At 42.8% G+C, this 27,824-nt stretch overlaps 1 protein-coding gene across 1 annotated transcript; it reads right to left on the bottom strand.

Moving 5' to 3' along the window:
- Positions 1-115: 115 nt before the first annotated feature.
- shroom2b (shroom family member 2b) lies at positions 116-26,741 on the bottom strand. Its single transcript, XM_066647634.1, has 10 exons — positions 26,496-26,741; positions 18,543-18,691; positions 8,287-8,415; positions 5,885-8,198; positions 5,551-5,627; positions 4,435-4,887; positions 2,828-3,349; positions 2,339-2,507; positions 1,669-1,941; positions 116-1,386 (listed from the first exon to the last, which is right to left on the bottom strand). Exons 1-10 carry the CDS (start codon positions 26,712-26,714, stop codon positions 1,114-1,116), a joined length of 4,578 nt encoding a protein of 1,525 aa, XP_066503731.1. The 5' UTR covers positions 26,715-26,741; the 3' UTR covers positions 116-1,113.
- Positions 26,742-27,824: the final 1,083 nt, after the last annotated feature.

Consider the following 27,824-nt stretch of genomic DNA (forward strand, 5'->3'; position numbering starts at 1 on the left):
ACACACCACACTCCTCACAGACAGTCACCCGGAGGAAACCCATGCAGACACAGGGAGAACACACCACACTCCTCACAGACAGTCACCCGGAGGAAACCCACACGGACACAGGGAGAACACACCACACTCCTCACAGACAGTCACCCGGAGGAAACCCACGCGGACACAGGGAGAACACACCACACTCCTCACAGACAGTCACCCGGAAGAAACCCACACAGACACAGGGAGAACACACCAACTCCTGGTTTCCTTTCAACTGTAATCAAAACATGCCAGCATAAAGATTAGACGAGTTAATAAATATCCTTAAAGGTCTCAAATTTGATTAAGCGCTCCATCAAAAATTCAAGCTCTCCTAAAGTCCATCAAGACATCAGAATGACTGGTCCACTCAGTACTGCATTATTATTCATTACTCACTACTTGAGCCCCGCAAAAATCTTTTTCAGACCTGCTAACCAACACACCATCAGACAGTTCAGCATACTTGAAGGAGAACACTAACTGCTAATAAGTTTTTATTAGCTAACAGACTTTTGTTTAGCTAGCACCATGATTATTGATGGACAGAAGGTAGAGCCACTCCAAGAGGTGAGGTCCAAAAATATTTCTTGGACTCTAGGCCTTGGATTGCTGAAGCATTACTGTGGTTTAAACCTCAGTTTCTCAGTGCTCTGTCCAACAGTCGCTTCGCTAGCATGGACCACGCCCAGAGAGGAGTCAGGGAGATGAAGGGTGGAGGGATATAATTGGGGCATGGTCCATCTCGCAAAACTAAGTCACATGGTGTCTTCACGTTGAGAGCTTCAAATTTCACATTTCAACTTGTGTCATATTTCATTTTCACTGGGTTAAATGTGATGATGAGTGGACCAGTGGAAATGATCCAAAACCGTGTTCAAATTCAGAGATAAATGCCTCTGTCCCAGCAACAGTGACAGATCAAAAACATTTGGCCTAAATTGTTAGATCATATGAACTCCTCCCACAGAAACTCATCACCATTTGAATGAGAATGTTCATCGCACGTCACCAAACATTGGTTAGAGTTCGTTTCCATATTGTATCCTGCTACCAATACAGTATCACAAAATCCAATATGCCTCCTGGTCAGTAGCGTAGTCTCTGTTCCAGAGGCAGACTGTCCTTCAGACACTTGAGCTGCTCCTCCCCCAGTTTAATCCTGTCCTCCAGTTTACGCTGCTCAATGATAAGGGCCGACTTCATTTTCACAAAGTGCTGATAGTCAGCGAGGCGCTCTTCGCTCAGGTTGCTGGCCAGGATCTCATACACCAGGCGTTCCCTTCGGTCCAAATTCTCCTTCAGTTCTTTGGCGTCTTCATGCTGGTGAATCAACAGTTTCCTTTTCTCCATCAGCGTGCGCTGCACACATGGACACTCGGTAAGAACACAGCACTCGTTACGATTAATCTACACTATACATTACGTTTAATGAGTTCAGCTACTTTGGGGATCACATGTTGTGATTCAAATTTGTTTTTAAAAGCAAGGACTACAGAACGGAATACGCTGAAGCTGTCAAAGTCATAACTAAAGAAGCAACCTTCAGACACCAAAAACATTTTAGTTGATCTGTTTACATTTGGATTAATTGTACGTAAGTGTGTTTATATTTAATTTGTTGCTTTCCCTGACACAGTGTACCTTCTCCTCAGCTGAGGCACCTTCCTCCAGGTTGTTGAGGGCATTCTCCACTCGTGCCAGTCTTCCTGAGAGGGACAACAGCAGACTGACGACTTTATCCAGGTCCCCAACAAACATGCGGAACTTGTCCAGCTCGTTGGGCTTACAGATGGCCTGCACTGTAGCCTCCACCTCCTCACCCAGAGCGTTATTGTCCAGCACATCCTCCTGAAGACTCTCTCTGGCCTCACGCAACACCTGCAGCTTCTTGCTCAAACTGTCAATCAGCTCTTGCTGTATAAATAAAGAGGGTTTTTAATCAGGGGATGTTTGTGCCTAGTTAATGTGGCTCAAGTAAATGTAATGTACGTGTGAATTTGTCCTTTTAACTGTAACACGTTTACATCTACTCAAATACACTACATTTCCATTATATAACAGTGGTGGTGGTGGTAGTTAAGGAACAGCACCGTCCTCCTCCCTCAATCCACGGCTAAGGGGGCCTTGAGCAAGGGACAGGAACCACAACTGCTCCTCGGACGCTGCTCTGCTCGCTGCTCTGGGTGTGTGCACATTTACATTTACACTTCCTATAACACACCACATGCTGAAGACATCTGGACCTGAGACTATAGCAGCCGTACTAAGTGGGTACGGTAAGAAATGACAGGTCGCTTTAGTGTGACAGTACCTTCTTGCTGGACAGGTCATAGTCCAGTTCATCTTCAGAATCCTGTTCTTTCATCTGTTCCTGCATGTCCTTCATTTTGATCAGGAGCTCAGCTTTGGGCGCAGACGTGCTGTAGTAAGAGGAGCTTGTCACTAAGGAGACTGCAGCTGCCATGTTTTCGTCCACTTTTCTGTAAATTCAAACATATTTCAAACACAATTAAAAATGTGGCTGAGAAAGAAAGTGAAAATTAAAATGTCTCAGTTGAACTGGGTAGGAAAAGCTCTTCATTAATGAATCCAGCAGAGGACAGCATTGTGAAAGTATTCCTATTTAAAAAGTCTGGCAGAAGAACATATGTACGCTACACCTATATATAATACAAAATAATGATGCTGATTAATTTGCACTGAGACGTTTAAAAATACAAATACAGATAAGGTATTATATCTCTGGTTTAGAATTCCTCTAGCTGACATGTGTAAATATCTAAATCTACACACTGCTCACCTGTCCTGAGTAGTTTTGGGAGATGCCTGCTTTGGCCCACTCTTTCTCCTTTGCTGAGCACCCTCCAGAATCTGCTCCCCCTGGGGGTAAATTCCTTCCATCAGGTCCATGGTGGTCTTCATCTTACTCTGATCCAAAATGTCAACTAAACTCCTGTCTTTGACCATTATGTCTCTGGCCAGCTCCTCTCTCTTTTCATCCTCTTCTGACTGACCTGGAGGGACTGTTTTGAGCCTTGTCATCTCAGTATGCTCTGACGTGGAGACAAACATCGTCTGTCCCTCTGAGGGACTGGAGTCAGTCGGTTTCTGTGGTCTTTGGAAAGTGTAGTCATGGGACAGGGAGTGGGACTGCTCTGCAGAGCATAACTGGTGGTTAGTCGTCCCATCAGGGCCTCCAAACATGTTCTTTTGTGCCAGAAAATGCCTGCTTTCTTCATCACAGTTACTTTCTGCATGGATAATCCCAGTGGGAACTTTTTTCACAATGCCATTGGGTTCTGATCCCTTCTCCTTCTTGTTACTGCATCAGCAGAAAATACGTATATTAGTCAGAAACATTCCTTAGTTTATAATGCATGTAATGATGTATATAATTGTGACATACATGTTATATAATACCATATAAAATTCAAGCTACATGATGTAGTGACTTAATTATTAAATTATCCATCCATTCATTATCTGTAACCGCTTATTCAGGGTCACGGTGGGTCCAGAGCCTACCTGGAATCATTGGGTGCAAGGCAGAAATACACCCTGGAGGGGGCGCCAGTCCTTAACAGGGCAACACACACACTCACACCTACGGACACTTTTGAGTCGCCAATTCACCTACGTGTGTTTTTGGACTGTGGGAGGAAACTGGAGCACCCGGAGGAAACCCACGCAGACACAGAGAGAACACACCACACTCCTCACAGACAGTCACCCGGAGGAAACCCACGCAGACACAGAGAGAACACACCACACTCTTCACAGACAGTCACCCGGAGGAAACCCACACGGACACCGGGAGAACACACCACACTCCTCACAGACAGTCACCAGGAGGAAACCCACACAGACCTAGGGAGAACACACCACACTCCTCACAGACAGTCACCCGGAGGAAACCCACGCAGACACAGGGAGAACACACCACACTCCTCACAGACAGTCACCCAGAGGAAACCCACGCAGACACAGGGAGAACACACCACATTCCTCACAGACAGTCACCCGGAGCTGGAATCGAACCCACAACCTCCAGTTCAATTTTCATGCACACTTTATTCTTTGTATACTTTCATCTGAATTATTAAAAACAGTCTAACGAAATGGGAAATGTCTACCGGCCAATATGCGTTTCTTTAATTTTACACTGTAACTACAAAGCTAATCCTACCAAGAAATGGATGTTTACAGATGTTACAAAAGTGTAACACAAATTGTATAGATAACGAACAGTGGTAGAAACCACATTCACCAGATATGTGATACACTATATATCTTTGGACACCAAACGTGTCTTGGGTGATAGATGCTGTACATTATGCATTGCTTCATGTTCAAATTGTCACTTGAAATAGAAAAATAGAATAAATGATGTGCATTTTAGGTGCTCACCTGGAAAGATCCTTCTGTTGTATATCAGCGAGGGCTTCATTAGTCAGGGGTGAAGACCCATACACTGGGGAACCAGAGGAGTAAGAAGCTGCTGGAGATGCTACACTAGAGAGTGACCTCCAGTCTGCCCCTGGTTCTATAGAGTGAGTGAGGCTTGTAAAGACCTCCAGGGAGCCTGATGTGCTTATGGTTTCTGGCTTTGTAGAGGCGTCCTTTCGGTTTTGGGCAGGTGTCTGTTTTGCAGCGTTCGTACTAGTGGGAGGAAATTGTTGCTCAATAGCAGGGTCTTGCAAATGGAGGTGATGAGGGTATGTAGTTGGCAGTGGACTAGACTCTTTAATGGTGTAGGTGGAGGGGACAGCAGCTGCCAGGTCTGTGCCCTCAGGACCACTTCCTGGGCTAAAATCCAGAGGCTCAGAGATTTTCAGCTGGCATTGTTCCCTCTCAGGTGTACTGTAATAGAAAAAACACATGTCCAATTTGTGTTTTTTGTTGTAAAATATTGTATAAGTTACCTCATTATTTTTCACACAGCAGTTTTATGGTTGATGCCAAATTCTTGCATCCATGTTGGTGACACTCCAAAACAGAATCAGTTTACACTCCAACTTGGGTGGAGCTGGACGCTCCCTATCTCTGGTAATCTGAGCTTCAGTGTCCTAAACCGACACACTCATCGTCACGCGTATCTCCAGCCTACCACTGTCTAGGCTTATGTAAAAATTAGTATAAGTGCTAAACACAAAAACACATATCATCCTCTTGCCTTAGGTCTAGACAAAATGGTCTGAGCAGTTTAAAGCAGGCAAAAATGAAAGAGGCCAGGTGAAAGTGTAAAAGATAATGCAATGCAACGTGGGAAATGTTATTTACTCTATTTCAGAACACGGGGAAGGTACTCATCTGGAGTACTAAGCATGTAGAAGGTCATTACCGTGATCTACATGGTTTCACAATGTTTCAAACACATTTTAAATCACCCACGACATAATTGGTGGCCACATTTTGCTTCCTAAACTTGTTGCAGGAGCTCCAACAAACACTAGAAGTCAATAGTAAAAAGTTGTTAGTCAAGATAGATAATCAAGAGCTGGTGTATAGTGAAGACATCCCAACCTTTCAGAATGAAGCTCTCGATGGTCTTGCATGTTTTCTGGCTGAGATTCTTCCACAGATTTCTGTGCTGGCACATTCTGTGAAAGAAATGCAACATGTAATCAAATAATCAAGGACTGCTGTGTTAATGAAGACCTGCCTTAGGTTTGGTAAATAAAGGAAATGCTGTGTTGAAATTGTTCTAAATTAAGGAAAATTTGGTTTCAATCACATACCTGCACTGTTCCATAAATCATTGTCTTGTCGTTTAATCACATAAAAGGTACAGTACCAGTAACAGTACGGTTACAGGTTTCACAAAGCAAATGATAGATTTGTAAAGAATGAAACTTACTCCTCCATAGAAATCTGCTGAAGGAGAGGACCTAGACCTTTCGTGGATACACACAGAGCTGCTGCGTTCCTCAGTCCCTGAATCCAGAATGTTTTCTGCAGAGCGATACCTGCTGGTTGTTTTCCCTTCTGCTGACTTCCTCTGCAAGTTCCATGTTGCTTCATACTCTGCAAAAGTTCCCAGTCGTTGCTGCTCCTCATCTGCAGTGATGCCTTTACTCATCTCAAAAAGGTTTTTGGATGAGGACTGTCTACTGTTTTCACCTACAGATGTAGCTAACTTGTTTTTCCCTCCACCCTCACTGGAGCTGAGATGAGACTTCTTTGGGATAGGTCTGGAGAAAGTTGGTTTAGAAGCTCCTTCAAAGAACTTGCATCTATCTACAAAAGAACCAACAGATGCTTGGCGTGTGCCTTTTTCCTCTACTCCCACTTCATTGATCTTATCAGGCTCTGAAAAAGAATGTATCTTCTTGTCCATGGGGAAACGTTTTCGACTTCCAATACGAGTGACTTGGCTGTTACTCGAATCTGATTTCACAGGAAATTGCCCAGTAACTGTTTCGTTCCCAGGAAGCTCTAGGTCCCTCCTCTTAAACGATGTGGCCTGTAGAACCCTAGCTTGGGCTTCTTTCAGGTTGTCCTTGTAGGTATTTGTAAACGAACCATCGGAAGAAGAAGTAGAAGTCTCTGAGGACCTCCAGACCCCAGCATCTTCATCAGCCTCACCAGGACAACTCAAGGTGGCAGCGCTGCGGCTCTTCTGAAGCTGGGCTCTCTTCTCTTGGATCTCGTTACGCAAAGTGGTGGCATAGCGGTCGCTTCTTCTTCCCTGTTTACCGCTAGACGTATCAGCCTCTTGCAGGATTGCTGCAGTGGTTGTCACCATGGTGTTGTCAGCTAGAATCTTGCTCTCCTGAGCCAGGAAATGCAGCAGTGGGGTCTTCTGTGGGCAAATCTTAGGTTCATTCTTGGGAATCCAAGTTTCCTTTGGGGTATTTCGATGTGTGGTAGCAAGATTTCGTTGCTCTGCCTGGTGGTTCAATACATGCTTGCTTTGAAGGTTCTCCAAATTTCCCACATCTTTCTTCCACAGATTTTCCTTCTCCTTCTCCCCTGAACTGGACTTCACCATCACAGCACCCTGTCCCGGAGAGGTAACTTCTGGTGCTGAAGGACTGAGAGTCTGTTTGCAGTATTCATTTTTGTTCTCCAGCCCCTGCAGGTAGGTTGTGGGGTACTTCACTTTTATGGCCTTTTGAGAATTCGCTGTGTTCCGATCACTAAACCCCTGTGTAGTCTCTGATTCTGCTCTCAATCCATCCTCTGCCATTTCTTCTGATGTCTCCTGTGGAGGTTGCTGGGCAGTGATACAATAGTAGCGGAAATGCGCCATGCCATCAGAGTTGTTATCTGAAACTGTGCTAGACAGAGATGCTGTGGAGCTTCTGACTTGTTTTTGGGGTCCAGCGTTAGTCGGTAGATGCTGTAGACTACGGTAATACGTGCCAACAGTCTGTGTCTTGGGGACCGATGTGTTTCTGGGATGCGGGTAGAGGGGACCCTCATCGCTGCGCTGTCGTTGATGTTGAGGCTGACTGGCAAAGGGGTTTTGGCTTTGTCTCACATCAGTACTTGACAAGGAAAATGGCTTGTTTGGATTCAGCTGGTTTGGACTGTAGTCTTCAGGAGAAAGGTACACATGAAGAAAATCTTTCTTAGAAGCTGGGTTGTAGCTAGTTCGTGATTCGTTTCCACGTTCACTGACATGGTAATCATCAAACTGCCTGTCTGTACCTCTACCATGAGCTTTCTGATGGGAATAAGCAGGCGGTCCCTGTGGATATGGGATCACTAATCCTTTTTCATGAACTTTAGTAGCTGCAAAACTGTCACTTCGTAAAGGTGGAGGAGGAGGGGGTGGAGAGTGGGTGGCTGGAGACTTCTCTGGAACATGCCAAACTGGATTAAGATTCACCCTCCCTGAGGAGGAGAGCCTGGAGCCAGCCTGCTCCTCGATCCTAGGGCTGACCCGACCTCCGTTACTCACGGGAATCTGTAGGTACCTTTGATGTTCAGCGGGGCTGCCCCGGTAAAATATACAGTCTGTGGGGGTAGCAGCACTTCTCGATAAACTCTGATCAGGTGTGTTATAGTTGTGATTACCCTTTCCAGCCACCGAGTGCTCAGCTGCACTCTGAAGCTTGTTGGAAGAGCTATCTAGACTTTCCATATTTCCCACTGAGCTGAATTTGCAGGACACCTGACGCAGATCTGTCTGGCCCCAACAGCTGGTGAAATCATCTGAGGACGAACTGTAGAAAGAGATGGGAATGCTATAACTTTAGGATTAAGATAATTCAATGCATTCAAATTCATCTGGGATTTTTTTTGTAACCTCACCCTGCATCACATTTAGTCTGCCATGCAGATTCAAGCACTGCAATGTCTTCAGTCTTAGACAATTCTGAGGAATTCTCAGACACTTTGGAAGAGTGCCAGGAGTGGGGTCTGCACAAAGGCTCATTCCTCCTGAAAAAAACAGTGTTTTGAGGAATTGAAGAATATCAGTAACACAAATGTTCTGAGTTAAAAAAATATCCATGATTGTTATATTCAACCTGCAAATCATCACTGTCCAACAAAAAAAACTGTATCTCCATTTTTGTCACTTGTTAGATTTGTAAATCACTTAAACACAGCAGCTGCTCTTCATACTGTGTTACAGTTTTATAATGTATGGACCAATAGAAATGCTCCAAAACTGTTTGGAATAAAATTTGGTTTCCATTGGAATTTAAGGTTTATCCAAGTTACTATTTTGGAGAAATATGTTTTTCTTTGGGCAGCAATGACATACAAGTCTAATGAGTTTCCTAAGTACAAGGTAAAACTGTACAATATGGACACGAATATACAGTGGGAATATGAGAATGAACACGAACAATATCTCCCTCGATGTGTTGCTAGTAAACACGTTTTTACTGGCGTTTTTTAAACAGACCAACATTTGGGGAAAATAAATTATTGCAAATCAACTTTGCAGTGATTTAAATCCTATTGTTTTATGTAAATTAAAACCAGGCCTGCTTGTGCAACCAGGAAGACCAAGAACCTCTGACTAATGAAGAGTGGCAGAGTGTCATTTATTTGTTATCATTTACACAGCAGTGTTTGGTTGTCTCTGATTATACAGGACTATAATTGTGTTATATAGAAGCTACATGTTCTCTTTTAAAACGTTGTAAGACATTGTTCTTGTTAAATCAGGACAGTGTCGTACAATTTGAAAATTCCACTCTATATAAGATATAAATATGATTACTTTTTCAGCTCTAATAATTTACCAGAAAAACATTCAATGTTGGGCTAATTGCAAAACCATTAAATACTTTAATTCAATTAATATACAGGAAGTCCTCGGGTTACGTCAGTCCCAAGCTACGATGTTTCGTGGTTACGACACATCTCCCATTTACTGTATGAAGCCTTGTTTCGACTTAAGTGGTTTTGCGTTGTAAACGTCGTATCGCGAACTACGTGTTTGGTGTGCGCAGCGAAAGAATACACGGTTACTCACTCAAATCAAAATTTTTCAGGAGTCAAATGTGTGTAGATTCATGTTCAAGACTTGCTTGACTTTGAAAGAATATATGTTTTTAGATAAAAACGCTTTTGTTTAAGTAGGTGCCAATACTGCTAAGATTACTAGCGCCCCCTAACTTCGGCCATATCCCCTGCTTGTGACAGTCAAACAAGACCGTTTCTACCACATTCAGTGGTTTTGAGAGGTTCACAATGAGATTACATTTGTCCTGTGTTGGTATCCGTACTCTACATGTAAGGATTAAAATGGCGGTAGATTTTCCCCTCAGAGAAAAGGAAGCTAACCGCTAAGCTAACTTTTACACTGAGGGAAATATCTGTCGCGAAATGGAAATGTGTTGTGTTCCACATGTAGTTTTGCACACAAAGAATTACAACACTGTTAGAGATACTTAAATATTGTTTAGATGTGTGATTTCTTGCAAGACTGATGTTTAAATGCCCTACTAAGGCTTGATCTTATGTTTTATTGTTTTACCCAATGCGATTGGCAAAGAGAGAGAGCGGAATTGCACCATATACGGCAGTGGCCGGAGTTAGGGGACGGCCGGAAATAGGAGGAATACTGATACAGTATCTATGTATGTTCCGACTTACACCGAAAATCGGTTTACGATGCGACGTAGGACCCCCTGTATATTAATATGACTGAAGTGCAGAGTAGAGAATTACTTTTTTCTAGTTTAATTACATAAGGTTGGGTCATTGTGTGTGAAAATATCATCAAATCTCTTAAGAAAACATGTGCATTGGGCAAGTCATATTATAATACTAATTAAAAAATGTGACATTGTGCAGCCCAGAATGAGAGAGACTTCTGAAATAAAATGTCCCAAGCCAATTACTAAAAATGATTGATGTGCAACGTACATACCCTTTAAATCGATTCTTCCTGAGAAGCATGCAAAACAAAGATCAAATTAAACCCCACATTAGCAAAAAATCATCCATCACAACATCTCTTTTCAAACAACTGATCAGTTTGACTGATCTTTGTTAGAGCTAACATTCGCCACATGGATTACCACGAGGAACCAATGAAAATGACAGCAAGGCAATCAGATTTAATGAGTAATCCCTTGGGTGCACGTGAACAGCACAGCTAAGCACAGCACAGCTAAGACACCAGATGATGCCAGAGTGGAGTGAGAGAGGGAAAAACTACACAGCACAGAATCATGGTACTGGGGATTGCTGGAAAGACTTGTAAGGGTCCAACTGTTGCACAATACCTCATAGAACTTCGCAAAATCTTCGTTAGAAAGCTCCTGGCCACGTGTATGTCACTCTCTGCGGGCATTGTTTGTGTTACAATATCCACCATTTTCATCTTCCTGTACAGCATGGAGGAGGAGGAGGGGACACACATACACTGCTCTATTAGGACAACATTTTCTCTAATCTTCACAAGTACAACCTGATGGTAGAAACATAGAGTGGTCCGAAAAAACCTCTTTGTGCAAAGATTATCTGGTCGCCATATTGTTTTTACAAATACTGTTCACACACAAGAAAACATCCCGAGGGCTGACATTTCTTTGACCTTGTTTACATTAGAAAACCCCTCACAAAAAAAGCCCAGAGCAACAGATTATATTTAAACTGATGTTAAATAGGGAGTCATATACAAAGATATAAAGATCTAGAGATGTGTAAATCAGTTAATGCTGTATTTACAAAGTCACTAAGTCACTCAAAGGCACCACTTGAGTAGTACACAGGCCCTGAGTTAATGCTACATTGCGCAGCGAGCTACAAGGGTCAGATCAAGCTACCACATGGCCATAGTGCTATACAGACTGCATGTGTTCAATGGAAGATTAACCTTTTAAATCTGTAACAGTATGTTACAGAGCTACTCGTTCTACTCAAGCTGTTGTCTGTATTGAAACTGCAATTTGTGGAACTGAAGAAGTGGTTTTTATGACAGAGCTTTGTCGTGTTAATCACATGATGCAGAGTAAACAATAGGGGACAAGTGTTCTCCGAGTTTCACTGAAGTGAAATAATTCAGGAGGTGGCAAAAATGCTATTTAACAACAATCTACTCAGTGGAGAAGGTTTCTGTGGTAGTTCTGGTTTTAGGCCACTATTCAAATGCAAATGACAACAGCTCATGAAGATACTACTGAGAGGGACACTGACAAAATGTCTCATTTCCTGATTTGTTGGGGTAAGATACTAAAAAAAAAGCCAAAGAAAAACAACCAAATAATTATGACGGCCTTAATCTGTCTGTTTTAGCTTTATAAAGTAACATGGCATCACCTAAACGTATAATAAATATGTCAACAAATACTAGTCTGAAATATCAGTCATAACTGAACACCAGTGATAACACCTGAAGCCATTTTTTGGACAATTCTGATATGATTCCAACAATTCGCTGCATCCCAGGTGCAAACATCTCCAACATAATGTATAGCAAAGTTATAATTTGAAACTTACACAACATAACCCTACGCTACCTCTCGTTAAAGAAAAACAGAAACAATGTTTACTAAGTAACAAGCCTCTAGACTTTGAACTAGAAAAACACCACTCACCTGATCTTTGTGGTAAAAAGAAAAACAGGAACATGGCTACGTTCTTAATCTGTTCTACTTTTCCACAAAGTAGAGGAGAAAACGTGCTCCTTTCGCATTAGCTGAAGGTGATTGTGCTTTGTGGCCTGTTTCCCAGCAAGTGCATTCCTCTCACGCTTGAAAGAAGTGCCTGAACACAATGGTGCCTCTGGGAGCCAGGAATCTTAAGGCATTTACACCAGGCCCTCCCCACACTCAGGACAATAACTCAAGACAAATGTAGCCTGACCAATAGACCATCAACCCCCCCAGCCCCTCACCCTCCTCCCACACACAAACACATAAAGATCCACCCAGGCCACACACCCCTGCAACATCCACAAACACTGAGTGGATGGCTAACGGTATGTGTGTCCTCTTCAATAGGAGATTTCCTTGGAGGATTATGAAGATTTAGCACTAGCAACAGGGAGGGTATGTAGTATCCAGTCATAACAAGTAGCATAATCTGTTTCTCTGATTGGCTAATGGCTCATAAACAGTGGTGGGGCTCCAGACGTAGGCCTCCTGCATGCTACAAGTGACATCTACGAGCAGGATGTCTGTGCACTTCTGAGGAAAGTCACAGGGACTTCAGCATTAGTCATTTCAGGATTACATTTACTCATGTATTCAATACCTAAATGCCAGGTTTAAGACCTTCCAACTGATAACTATTAACTCAGTCGATGTATAACATTGAGATTTCATTTTAAAAACCTACATCACCAATGACAGTGTGTTGATGGAGCTAATTTGTCTTAAAATGAGGCTTAGCTGGATTATATGACATAAAACTAACAAAGTGATCCTTCACACATAAAAAAATAATAATAAATTAAATTAAAACAAACACAATATTAACTTTAGTTTGAATAAAAATGTATGAAGGGTTTGGTACAGTTTTTAACCACTGTAAACAGTATTGGTTGGTGAAATATGAATCGCCAAAATGGCAGCTGGTTAAATTCTTCATTAACTGAGTCACCACTTGGTTGTTTGGGCGCTCCAGTAGCCTGTGTGTAGGGCAGAGGCCAGCCATGATCCTGGCTGATTCACTGAATGGAGTCAGATAGACAGGACACAAAAGAAAGTGCCACCATAATCACAAGCTGGCTTACGGATAACAGACTCAAACCCTGCCAGAGCCCACCACATACCGTCCAAGCACACATCTCTACAACATACTCACAACAGGCCCAATACTCCCTTCAGCCTAAAGCTCTGGGTTTTAGAATGTATTCTAATGCACCAAACTGCAATAACGTTCAGCACGAAGAGTATAATAACAGCCCATAATTACACCAAAATGTGATTCAGCAAAGCTGTACCTTAATGTATTACGAGAATCTTTCAAGTGGATTTGTATTTCTGAAGCAGGACATTTACTCATGGCATGTGCGAAATAGAACACTGAAGCTAACATATAACATAATAATGGGCACTTCATGGCCACTGACGTCAGGCTGATATCAGCTGAAAATGCTGAGCAGATGTCGTAGGGGGAATAAAAAACAACGACCCAATCCTGTAACAAATCTGCCCTGAAATAGCACCCCATTCTTTCTGTGGGACGGCTAAGTGTTTGAATAGTTTTAGCATGATAGCCTAATCTTACATGCTTTTACATCGTTTTAATGGACAACTTTATTCAATAAATCAACATCAGATTGGTATTAGCTAGGGCTAGTCAGCATTAGCCAGAGACTAAATAGCAATGTTTGTTTGTTTGTTTGTGACACGCCATAACACATAGAACAAAATAGCAAAGCTTTATTTAAAAGCTGCATGTTTCAGTTACTGCTACAAATAATTGCTAGTTAGTTGTTCTTTAATTCCAAAAATGATTGGAACTGAGCAGAGCAGAGTAATGGTATATGGTCCTATTGTTGTTGCCAAATTGAACATATATAAATGCTTAAAAATATGACAAACTAAGAAAGTACAGCCAACATCTTCGAAACGCACTGCAAAATCTCAGCTGTAAGTTTAATATAAAACATTCATGGATATTGACTGTCAAGATGACAAAGTTTAACAGTAGTATTGACCAATTCATCTTGATTTCCGAGACTCTACCTATACGTACCGTTTCTATGAATAACCAGTTTGTTTCCAACCAACAAATGATCAGTAAGGAGTTACCAACCCTCAGCGGCACTACAGCAGAGTCTATATCTGGCAGCTTCTCAAATCCTGTGGACGTGAATCTCCACTACTACTCATCTCCTTGTCTCGTGATGCAACAGATGCCAAGGCAGATAAGGACAGTCACAGTTGGGGGTCCAGAGCCGAATGAAAAACCCACAACTCTGTCCACTGCAATGAGATGGAAAATATAAAGCCAAAGCGTCTACTGAGTGAATCCTCAGTGAAAAAGTAAACTGTGCTGTAATTTACATCTTATAAACAGAATGTCCCGGAGGTGTTTACATGAGCCATGACACCTGCACCTTCTCTTCACATTGCAATTCTCATTCTCCACATAGTGTGCCATCCTTTTAGCATCAATTCAGCCACAATCACCAACAGCTTTTAGATATACAACATGACTTTATTATAAATGTGTTGTAGACTCTGTGTTTTTAAATCTAATCTTAGACTTCCTCTGTTTTACTGGAGCTAATACAGCCAACATCACAAACAACAAAACTATACTGACAAACGAAGTTTGAGAGACGTCTATCGGTCTGTATAAAATGTAGACAATAAAGCAAACAATATAATATCACAGTTCTATAAATAGACATTTTATCAATACGTAATACGCATCAAATGATATATTTATTTTAAAATTAACAGATAAAAAGGCACATTTAAAAAAAATCTAAACTATGAGTGCAACGATTTTTAAAAATATTAATATTGACATGCAGCACTACGGTAAACCTTAGTCAACACCTCAACAGACAAGTAAGGAATTCTAGTTAGCATTGCTTCAAGCAAGTAATGAAATCCATTTGAGGAAATTACCTTGATCAGGTGAATAAAGAGGAGACTTATTCCTCTCAAGGGAACGCCATAACATAGACAGACCACGCACTGAGGGGAGTTTAGTGCCCACAAAAACAATGAGCTCACACAGCAGTCAATCCCACCAGCCCAATGAGCTCACCTAGGCAATGGCACCTTCCATTCACCAACAGGTTTGGGGGGAGTTAATGAAGGACAGGTCCATTACTGTTTCTAGTCCTGCAGCTTTAAGGCAACCTGTCTTTCACATTCTCTTCACATAATTCAGACAAAAATAATAATAACAAAGCAGCCTTAAAAATGAACAATTTCAGACTTCCATAGTTAACAGTGGCCTCTGTTGTCCACCGTGCTAAGGTCTGACCAACTTTGCTGTTGGTAATTGGATTCCGAGCTAAGGCCGGGGAAGCCAGGGAGCCCTCTGTGAGGACATGGAGTATGCTTAGTGTAGTGGGAAGTGCAGTAAAGTAATTGTATTATGCTAACTATTTTGCTGTTACATTTCTATATGTACATGTACTAGATTAAATAATTTGTAATTGTGTCTGAAAATAGCAGTCCATTACGGTACAGATACAAGCAGAAAACATTTATGTAATTCATTACATTCATTTGTTTATTCATTCATTATTTGTCCTGTGCCTGGATGGGGCGCCAGTCCTTCACAGGACAACACACACTAACACATTCACTCACACACTCACACCTATGGACACTTTTTATTGAGTCGCCTATCCACCTACCAATATGTGTTTTTGAACACACCACACTCCTCACAGACAGTCACCCGGAAGAAACCCACGCAGACACAGGGAGAACACACCAAACTCCTCACAGACAGTCACCCGGAGGAAACCCACGCAGACACAGGGAGAACACACCAAACTCCTCACAGACAGTCACCCGGAAGAAACCCACACAGACACAAAGAGAACACACCACAGTCCTCACAGACAGTCACCCGGAGGAAACCCACGCAGACACAGGGAGAACACACCACACTCCTCACAGACAGTCACCTGGAGGAAACCCACGCGACACAGGGAGAACACACCACACTCCTCACAGACAGTCACCCGGAGCTGGACTTGAACCCACAACCTCCAGGCCCCTGGAGCTGTGTGATTGCGACACTACATGCTTAATTAAATTATATAATAATAATAATAATAATAATAATAATAATAATAATAATAATATGGAATAATATGTAAGACAAAACTACATCAGATTTCTAGATTTATGTGCCTCCAAACATTGTTTTTATCCCTAATGCCTTTATTCTATTATTTTTTGAGCCTTGATTTTTATTTTTTTGTTTTAAAGAAATTTGTATGCGTAATTTACAGACCCATCCATCCATCCATTATCTGTAACCGCTTATCCAATTTAGGGTCGCGGGGGGTCCAGAGCCTACCTGGAATCATTGGGCGCAAGGCAGGAATACACCCTGGAGGGGACGCCAGTCCTTCACAGGGCAACACAGACACACACACATTCACTCACACACTCACACCTACGGACACTTTCGAGTCACCAATCCACCTGCAACGTGTGTTTTTGGACTGTGGGAGGAAACCGGAGCACCCGGAGGAAACCCACGCGGACACGGGGAGAACACACCAACTCCTCACAGACAGTCACCCGGAGCTGGAATCGAACCCACAACCTCCAGGTCCCTGGAGCTGTGTGACTGCGACACTACCTGCTGCGCCACCGTGCCGCCCGTTAATTTACAGACCCTCCAAAATAAATTCTAATTATAGCACTATTGTAATACACCTGCAATTGCATACCATCTTCTCTGACTATGCAGCGGTTGACAGTGCACAAAAAATGTAACACATCACTGACTACACCACTAGATGGCCTCATTCATTCACCAAGGAATAGTCCACAGAGAAACGTCTTGGCCCATGGGTTGTGCATTTTAGAACCTGCAAGTCTGTTATTAGCAGTAATCACACTGAAGTATTCACAATGAAAAACAGCAGTTAATCCTAGACAAAGTCCATTTAAACTCAACTTCTCATGTCTGGCTAAAAGCTACACTTTAAAATCCTCACAGACCCCAAGAGAACCAGTGGACGACAAATGTTATAATTTTATAAACAATGAAACAAGTATTTTGCAAGCGAGTATGTAATAAATGATAATTAATACTCATACACACATCATCATCTATATATTATCTTTCAGCTATTCATATCATTGCCTTTTTGTTTTCATTGTTATTATTATTATTGTGCTCTGATTTATCTGTGAGTTTGTTAGATGTGAGTGGTGTAAGAAAGCCTCTAGTGAAATCTGCCAGCTGTCTCCAGCCTGACGCTGCTTCAAGGCACTGGAGCCGCGGCACTGGAGCCCAGACAAAGCCACGGGACGAGGCCATGGTGCTGCCGGACAAAGCAGTGCCTCAGACCTCTTTTGTGTGACGGCGTTCACTCAGACACAATGAGGTCCTTTTGTTCCACTTCCCGAAATAATGGTGTCATCCAGTAGCTCGCAGCATCAGCTAGACCTGTTTTACAGCGTAGAACCAGGACTGACAGCTTTAAACAAAACACTTTCTAGTGTAAAACAGCATCAGAGAAAACACTGATAAAAACTTATTAAACCTGTGGTCTGTAAAGCTTGTCTAACCTAGCAACGGTTGCTATGAACAAATGCATTGTGTATCAGATACTGTTGAGTGATCGAGGGCCATCAGCACAATATATTCTTTCTGAAATTCACAGACCACACAAAAACACACATTTAAATAAATTATTACATCAACAGTTGTTGGGGAAACAGAAAAATGTATCTTTAAAAACAACCCACTGCCACATTCTCGAGTCTGAAGATTAGAAGTCGAATTGGACATTTCCAAATAAATGTTATTTTAAACAGTTATGCAGTTATGATTCCCCCTTTAATTTTGTAAAACAGCCTTATACACACATGTATAAACAGCCACATTCACACATCCTATTTAAACGCAGGCTTGTTATTGCAGTGCAGAAACAGACTGGTCCACTGTGGCTCAGTAATGATCAGTTCTGACCAAAACAGCTTCCATTTTAAACCTCAGTCTAGTTTGGAGTAAGGCAAAGCAATCTAAGTATAATAGCTCTGCTCACATTATCGGGCTCAGACGTATCCCCACTGCAAGACCAGAGACAAACTAATCTGTTTATGGTCTGAACTAAAAGCTCACATGTTCAAAACATACAGGACATTTTACCCTTATCCTAGACGTGTTCAGTCAGTCACGTTTAGTACCTAAAGTTTGATTTTTAGCTTTGCCCTGGGGCTATGAGGCCAGTGTAGATCTAACGTAATTCAAGAGTATACCCCAGAAAAAAGACCATCAACTTGACCTAGGACATAGTACCTGACCGACAATCATCTATTAAAATGAAAATGGGAATATTGTGAAATTGTTATTCACTAAACTACATCTATAACGAAAAACTGGCTTCATTCGCTGAAAGTCAAAGTGGACCCACAAGTGTGTGGAGTGCGGAGGCCTACCGTTTGAGCCCCACCTCCAGTGTCCTGTAGGAGCTCTTGACCAGGCAGATGGCCTCCTGTCTGAAGCCACTCAGGGGTACTGCGTTAATGCTGACAATCTCATCACCCACCTGGAGCTGCGCCGATGCTGCCCGGCTTCCCTCCTCCACCTGCTCACACACATACACACAGGGCTGGTGTTACGTTTGGTTTCAAATCCCCTGCATTTTTAATGGTACAGTAATATGCAAAGTATTGGGCATCCCTGTACAAAAATTCAGCTGATTTTGAAGGTAAAGAATATATTTTCATATATTTTCTTGTTCTTTGAATTTGTGAAACTGTAAAATTCTGGGCGGCACGGTGGCGCAACAAGTAGTGTCGCAGTCACACAGCTCCAGGGACCTGGAGGTCGCGGGTTCGATTCCCGCTCCGGGTGACTGTCTGTGAGGAGTGTGGTGTGTTCTCCCTGTGTCTGCGTGGGTTTCCTCCGGGTGACTGTCTGTGAGGAGTGTGGTGTGTTCTCCCTGTGTCTGTGTGGGTTTCCTCCGGGTGACTGTCTGTGAGGAGTGTGGTGTGTTTTCCCCGTGTCTGCGTGGGTTTCCTCCGGGTGACTGTCTGTGAGGAGTTGGTGTGTTCTCCCCGTGTCCACGTGGGTTTCCTCCGGGTGACTGTCTGTGAGGAGTGTGGTGTGTTCTCCCCGTGCCTGTGTGGGTTTCCTCCGGGTGACTGTGAGGAGTGTGGTGTGTTCTCTCTGTGTCTGCGTGGGTTTCCTCCGGGTGACTGTCTGTGAGGAGTTGGTGTGTTCTCCCCGTGTCCGCATGGGTTTCCTCCGGGTTACTGTCTGTGAGGAGTGTGGTGTGTTCTCCCTGTGTCCACGTGGGTTTCCTCTGGGTGACTGTCTGTGAGGAGTGTGGTGTGTTCTCCCCGTGTCTGTGTGGGTTTCCTCCGGGTGCTCCGGTTTCCTCCCATGATCCAAAAACACACGTTGGTAGGTGGATTGGCGACTCAAAAGTGTCCGTAGGTGTGAATGTGTGTGTGTTGCTCTGTGAAGGACTGGCGCCCCCTCCAGGGTGTATTCCCGCCTTGTGCCCAATGATTCCAGGTAGGCTCTAGACCCACCGTGACCCTGAATTGGATAAAGGTTACAGATAATGGAGGGATGGATGGATGTAAAATTCTGATTAAGCAGAGCCCTCTTTGTACTCTAAGTTCTGCTAAATTTGGTTTTACAGTGTAACATGACTGCCATACTGGAATTTGTCATAACACCTGTAAAATATTATGAAATCTTCACTGGTAAATCAATATAATTGTGCGTATTTATGAACAGAGCAGAACAGACAACCTATGCCTGGTTTGTGGATATGCTGCTGTGGTCAGATAAATAAGGACACAATATCAGGCTCAGGAGATAAACTCATGTCTTTCCTGCCCATATCACTGGTTTCCTCAAGTCCTCAGTTTCAATACTTCTCACTTTTCTCCACAGACATGTGTGAGAACACACAGCTTTTGCTGACTGATGTCCGGTTGGGAAAGACTGGTCAGCACTGATATAATTGTGAGTAGTCATGACAGTCAAAACATTTCCGAAAAAAGCCTTATTTAGCCCTAACCACAGCGATGATAACAACCCTGTGGTCATTGTTCCATCTGAGAATGAAAACAGACTCCAGCTCATGGAAGTGATGAGGGCAATGAGGCTAAGACTGCTGTATCATCATTTAAATAAGACAGCAAATGACACAATTCCCACATACCACAGTTTATAAAACACAAAATGTTGCTTCAAAATATTTGTACATGTAGAAATACTACGAGCCTCAGGATAAGCCCAGCACTGTTGTGACTGAAGAACTGATGGGAACGATAAAGGAGGAATGTACTGTACAATTTAGACGTAGCACTAGCAAGATAAACAATGACCTCGGTATTCAGCTAGCATAGCCATCATGGTGAAAACAAAGCTAAACGCACTGACATGGTATCTGGGCTGACGTCCTATCAGCTACCATGAGCCGCTTGTATATTGTATATTCCTTCCTTTCTTAGACAAAGAGAAAGGCAACCTGAGTGTGACCATTAAAAATCCAAGAGCCTGAAACTCTATACTGAGCAGAGGCCATGTTCCACAATGCATGAGGAAAGAGCTTGGGCAGCTGGGACCTTCATTTTTCTGAGGTTTCTCCAAGATACCAATCTGATACAAGCTCTGAATTATATCTTTTTTAAGGTTAGCCACAATACCAGAACTTTGATAGCATATTTATATTTATGGCATCTGGCAGACGCTCGAGTCCAGAGCAACTTATAATTTCAATCATGTAGAGGCAATCTAATCCAGGGTTAGGAGTTTTGCCCAAGGATCTGTGTTCATACACTGCCTGGACCGAGCGCTACACTGTAATCTGTGACATGAACAGTGGAGGTCTTGTCCACTTCATTATCCATCCATTATCTGTAAGAGCTTATCCAGTTCTGGGTCACTGGAATCATTGGATGCAAGGAGGGAATACACACTAGAGGGGGCGCCAGTCCTTCACAGGGCATCCCAGACACTCACACATTCACTCACACACTCACACCTATGGACACTTTTGAGTCACCAGTCCACCTACCAACGTGTGTTTTTGGACTGTGGGAGGAAACCGGAGCACCCGGAGGAAACCCATGCAGACACAGAGAGAAAACAACACAATCCTCACAGACAGTCACCCGGAGGAAACCCACGCAGACACAGGGAGAACACACCACACTCCTCACAGACAGTCACCAGGAGGAAACCCACGCAGAAACAGGGAGAACACACCACACTCCTCACAGACAGTCACCCGGAGGAAACCCACGCAGACACAGGGAGAACACACCACACTCCTCACAGACAGTCACCCGGAGGAAACCCACGCAGGCACAGAGAGAACACACCACACTCCTCACAGACAGTCACCCAGAGGAAACCCATGCAGACACAGAGAGAACACACCACACTCCTCACAGACATTCACCCAGAGGAAACGCACGCAGACATAGAGAGAACACACACACCCACACATTCACTCACACACTCCCATCTATGGACACTTTTGAGTCACCAATCCACCTACCAACGTGTTTTTAGACTGTGGGGGGAAACCGGAGCACCCGGAGGAAACCCACGCTGACACAGGGAGAACACACCACACTCCTCACAGACAGTCACCCGGAGCGGGAATCGAACCCACAACCTCCAGGTCCCTGCGACAATACCTGTTGTTGTTAAAAAATAAAAATAAAAAAAAAAACAGAATGTAAAGCTACCAAATAAATTATCTGAAGTTTTCAGCGTATCTTTTAACATAACAAAGGCACAGTCTGGTCTGAAATAGGACCAACTTGGGGAAAATACATAAATGGGTTTTTTCAAACTAAAATTTGAGCTGTGATTTAAATAGCATTTATTTCCTAAAAACAAAAGTCCAGGCATAAGACCGCCAAGAAGATCTGGCTTTAATTTCAGGAGCTCAAGTCCCTCTCATTGGTCTAAATCTGTTATATAGACACTAAGTGCACGCATTTACAAGTTGCTGTGACATTGTTAATGAAAACATATGGTAGAACTACATTTATAGCCCTTGGAAACTGGACTCATACTGATTCACATCTCATAGTGATTTTGATTTGAGAATGATAAATGTTCAGCTGTGATAGCGAATAACATGGTGGATGAGGAAAGTAAACAAGGCTCTCTTCTGTCCAAATGGAGGGTGAAAAAAAGGGAAATAAAAGCTGAATTTACTACAAAAAGAAGAAATGAACATAGTGAGAGGAGTTCCAGCTACAGCCTGAGAGAAAGAACCAAGAACTACATTAAAGTTAATTATGTAACACTAGTTATTATTAAAACCTGCAAAAGAGAAAGTGACCTCTGCTCAGGAAGAATGCCTCACACTGGAGTAAACAGCTCTCTCACGGCGTTTAAAGGTAGGGCTTAGATGTAGAAAGCTGAAAGTCTGTGTTCTGAAATAGTCACGGTTTGGGACAGAGAGCAGTTATGGAACGACTGTGAGTCAACTCCATGGTTCAGTGAAAACCAAGCAATTTCTAACTGTGGTGACAAGAAGTGTATGCTGTCAGTGAAAATATGCTGTCAGCAGACACTATCATTTATAAATAGCCTTTAGAACCATGGAGTGGTATTTTTGTTTATGTGGATATATGAAATGTAGCGATGAAAGGATTCAGCAGTTTCAACACTGATGTCAGTGAAAATTAAAGTTCCACTCATTACACTACACACACACACACACACACACACACAAACAAAACCCAGATATAAAAAAATGATATGCAGCTTGAAGCCGAAACCCTTCAGAATTCCACGCTTCTAGGAAATGAAGCGTGCACTTCCAGGAGAAGATAAAAATATGTCGAGAATTTTAATTAGAACCAGGCTGTTTATATTGCAAGCGCTCCCTCCGTAGTGGACATGGGGGCATGATGGACAAGAAGTAAAATCCCAACTGCAGCTACACTGCACTGGTCCATATTTGTGAACACCTGCTCATCTAAGACTTCTTCTGAAATGAAGTTGTTACTTTAGCAACAGCCTCTACTTTTCCAGGAAGACTTCACACTAGATGTTGGAACACTGCTGTGAGGATTTGATGCCTTTAAGTCACAAGAGATCAGGTATTTATTGTGAAATATTAGATCTGAATTACAAATCAAACTTTAACTCAAAGATGGCTCTGCACCACTCCAGAGATCACAGTTCCAATGTGCTGCAACCTGTGGCTGAGGACCTTTACCCCAACCCAGCCAAGGGTGACATTAAGTGACTAGTCGTAGGTGTTCTGATGGTGTTTTATGGACATGATCCTACAAACGTATCTGCATGTATCAGTGGTAAGCCAGGTCATTAAATATTATTAGGAATTGTAAGCAGAAGCCTTTTCCAGAGCATAATCCACTATGTCCTGCTGCGTGAAATAATGAATTTCTTCCATATTTTCAAAACCTTTAAGACATTTATAGAGGTACACCACAAAGCCAAAGATAATGTTATGTTTATACTCAATCCCAAGCACACCACCAGTGTACTCAATATTTGCTAAGCTGTTACAATTGCCTGGAACACCTGGTCAGACGTCCGTGCCCTGTGGACTCACTGCTGTGTCCAGAAAAGAGGACAGTGTGAGAAGCATTGTTAGCATGACCTTGAGAAAGCTGCATATTCTATTCCAGCTCTAAATTTATCCCGCTGTGTCTTCGCTGGCCTCACGTACAGCCGAGTCAATACATTCTGGGAATCGCAGAAATCCCACACATTCCTCACCAGCTCCTGGCACTGCTGGAGCCTCCTATTCCACCTTCAAATTCCAGAATATTTCCCCCAGGAGACTTGCCAGTGAGTACAGAGCTCACTGCAAAAAAAAAAAAAAAAAGCGTTTTGGCAGGTGAACGCACCTCTAATACAGGCAAAGTGTCAAATATTTTTCATTAGAATATTATTAGTAACCTTTCCATTCTGTGTCCCATATACACTGACTTTACTTCTGCATGTATTTGTTGTTCAGTCGCTGTAGTAATAGCTTCTACTTTGCTAGTCACTGTCACATAGCTCCAGGGGCCTGGAGGTTGTGGGTTCGAGTCCCGCTCCGGGTGACTGTCTGTGAGGAGTGTGGTGTGTTCTCCCTGTGTCTGCGTGGGATTGGCGACTCAAGAGGGTCCATAGATGTGAGAATGTGAGTGAATGTGTAAATGTCTGTCACCCTGTGAAGGACTGCCCCCACCCCCCTCCAGGGGTTTTATAGAAAGCTAAGATTTCACACGGAGCATGTTGAACTTAAGCACATATTCAGCAGCTCAAGAGTATCCCATTTCATTCCATGTTTCTCTGTAGAGATTATAAAAGATATGCTTGGAAAACTATGACATGAATGTCCACAACACTACAGTAAATATTTAAATAGCTTAATTCCCTATTTGTAAGGGATGTCTACAAAACTGATAATATACTGTATGAGTGTACTGTAACTGTACTAATAACTGTACTAACTGAACCCTGTTACACAACGCACAACATTACACTGCCTCTCCACAAAATGAAAAGAAGTCCTCCTACAACTCAGACGATTTCACTGAGCCATAAATAAAACAATAAATTGCCAGACACTTTCCTTCAAGTAAGTTCTGCACGTAATATAGCATAATAAAACATTAACGTAGCCAATGCTACATTAGGCATTTCATGATGATTCATTATTTTGAGGCTTACAAGCAAATTAGAATGCAACAGTAAAGCAAAATCGTACAATCAAATCTACAATGAAGATTCATTGACTTTTTGTGGCTAATGCAAAGTCTCACAGAAATGTTCTGTGAGATTGAAAGTCTTTTGAAAAGAGCACAAATTTACTGCAGAAAAATGAGTTTATTTAGAAACAAATGTTGGGTATCGGTCCGCATCCTTTTGGCTGTTGATTTAATGAACTCATACGAAATATCACTCAGCCACGGACAACAACCCTAGATCAAGAAGACGAGTTAAGACTGTGTGTCAAATACACACAGGGGTGAGGGGCTGTGACCTACATTTACCTGCCAAAACCTTTGAACCTCACAAAAGAAAGGCTTCAGCACAGAAGAATCTGTGAAGGTTTCAAATGAGAATGTTATGTGCCGAAGAGAAGAGAAAAACAGGGCCGTGTTTTCAGACCAAACACCCTAAGAGGTGAGAAAAATGAACTGATGCTGAAGCCAGTCGTTTCAGATGAAAGGAATGTAACCTGTTCCTCGTGGCCAGGATGAAGATAAATATACACTGTAGGAGCTGTATGAACTATGTGTCTGTAGTCATATAACACAAAGTTAATGAACCCATGCATCTGCAGCAATACTACTCTATGGTACAGGAATGTAGAAATAGTTTATTTAGACTGGACTGTTTTCTTCTGTTTTATTCTCTTCAAGAAAGTGCGCTTGATCAGAAATGGCCAATTTTGGAATGGGGCAGATTTTTTAATTAAATTTTAATTTAATTAAAAATCTATACATAGATTATAGAAAACACATTTATTTTATTCATTCATTCATTCATTGTCTGTAACCATTATCCAGTTCAGGGTCGTGGTGGGTCCAGAGCCTACCTGGAATCATTGGGAGCAAGGCGGGAATACACCCTGGAGGGGGCGCCAGTCCTTCATAGGGCAACACACACACACATTCACTCACACACTCACACACATTCACTCACACCTACGGACACTTTTGAAATCCACCAACCAACGTGTGTTTTTGGACTGTGGGAGGAAACCGGAGCACCCAGAGGAAACCCACACGGACATGGGGAGAACACACCACATTCCTCACAGACAGTCACCCGGAGGAAACCCACGCAGACACAGGGAGAACACACCACACTCCTCACAGACAGTCACCTGGAGGAAACCCACATGGAAACAGGGAGAACACACCACACTCCTCACAATCACCCGGAGGAAACCCACGCAGACACAGAGAGAACACACCACACTCCTCACAGACAGTCACCCGGAGGAAACCCACGCAGACACAGAGAGAACACACCACACTCCTCACAGACAGTCACCTGGAGGAAACCCACGCAGACACAGGGAGAAGTCACCACACTCCTCACAGACAGTCACCTGGAGGAAACCCACGCAGACACAGGGAGAACACATCACACTCCTCACAGACAGTCACCCGGAGAAAACCCACACAAACATAGGGAGAACACACCACACTCCTCACAGACAGTCACCCGGAGCGGGAATCAAACCCATAACCTCCAGGTCCCTGGAGTTGTGTGACAGCAACACTACCTGCTGTGCCACCCACATTTTTTTTCATTTACGATATATTAAATTTATTTTTTATTAAGATTTTAACATATTAACTTAATTATTTCCAGCTGGCTACACCTACAGTCTTTTTGAAACTGACTGTGTGAAAGATGTCCAGGTGTAATACCTTTGTAATAATCAGTGGCTCTTGGTACTCCAGCCCTCCTCGCAGAGTAAAACCCCAGGGTGCTCCTCCGGTCAGAACCACGTCCAACTGCTCACACTTTTCTCCATCTGTCCCACTCTGTCCCTCTGGGGGCCTCCACGGTACCTCCACATCCCGAAATGTCCCGTGCTCTCTGGACAGAACTCCAAAGTGTGGAGCAGCATCTACAACTTCCATCATGGAGAAGAAAGATCTCACCTAGCAGGTGCTGAGTTTTCAGACAAAAAAAGTGGTTCCCCTAAAGTGCTTCAACCGACAAGTTTCCCATAAGTAGAAGACTGAAGATGTTGTCCTAGTAAAATGGATGAATAAGAATGTGGAAGTCTCAGTAAAGACTCAGTGTTCGCCTGTAGGAGATGTTTTTAAAATAAAAGTTGGTCCCCTAAAGCGTCCCAAACAAATATATTTCCAAAAGGTTCTGTAAGGTGTTGTCTCCATTAAAGTGTTGATCCAATAAAAGCATCCTCAAAAAGGTTTCGTTCAAAATAAACTGTTTCCATGACTACCATTGCTGGGATAGATGGTTAAAAGCTGTACTAAAACTGGTCCAGTGAGCGGATGCTTAGGATAGTCCCAATAAAAGTGCTGTAACAATCAAATGGTGAGAGTTAAGATGGCGATAAGCACTGGGTTAGGACTGTCCCAGTAAAAGCGGTCCCAAAAGTAGATGCTTCGATTTGACAAACTTAAAGTGTTCTCTTAAAGCAGACACGCAAACACCATCAGACTAAACGTGGTCTTTTAGTGTCCCCACCAAATAACGTTTCCATGGGCAAGGTTTTAAACTGTGGTGTCCCACTAAACGTGGTCCAATTAGTGGTCTCCTAAAGTATGCCCACCAGAAAAGTTTCCATTAGCAAATTGCAGGTGTCTGACCCAATGTGGTCCAAAAAAGCAGACAGGTTCTTTAACAGTGGTCTAATAAAGGTTCTGCTAGTGTCCACAAAAAAAAGGTCTCCAAGGGCTGGTTCTTAAACGTGTCCCACGAAAAGAGGTCCAAAAAACAGATGCGTGGAAATGTCCTTCTTAAAGTGTCCTCACAAACCAGATGCTGAGTATTTTTCAGACGTAGCAACGTTTAACGACGAAAACGTTTCTTTAAAGTTTAGTAACATTGAAATTTTCCTCCATAAGAAAGTGCTTAAGAGGGAGGAGTGTCTCAATAAATATGTTCTCACACAGCAGAAAGGCTACTGAGAATTCTCCAAACGTAGGGGCTATACAATGAGTAACTGAATATTTTTCTAGTAGCTACCTGCAGGATTTATACGTGTGGTCACCACGGATATT

Source organism: Hoplias malabaricus, chromosome 16 (genome assembly GCF_029633855.1).
Source record: "Hoplias malabaricus isolate fHopMal1 chromosome 16, fHopMal1.hap1, whole genome shotgun sequence".
In the NCBI taxonomy this organism is placed as follows: domain Eukaryota; kingdom Metazoa; phylum Chordata; class Actinopteri; order Characiformes; family Erythrinidae; genus Hoplias; species Hoplias malabaricus.

Bases quoted from the DNA above. Each gene is read 5' to 3' on its own strand.
- shroom2b (XM_066647634.1), bottom strand. From the start codon at position 26,714: ATGATGGAAGTTGTAGATGCTGCTCCACACTTTGGAGTTCTGTCCAGA. The intron at 18,692-26,495 runs GTATTACACCTG...GTGTGTGAGCAG, and splicing joins AGCCACTGATTATTACAAAG to GTGGAGGAGGGAAGCCGGGC. The intron at 1,942-2,338 runs GTACTGTCACAC...TTATTTATACAG, and splicing joins ATGACCTGTCCAGCAAGAAG to CAAGAGCTGATTGACAGTTT.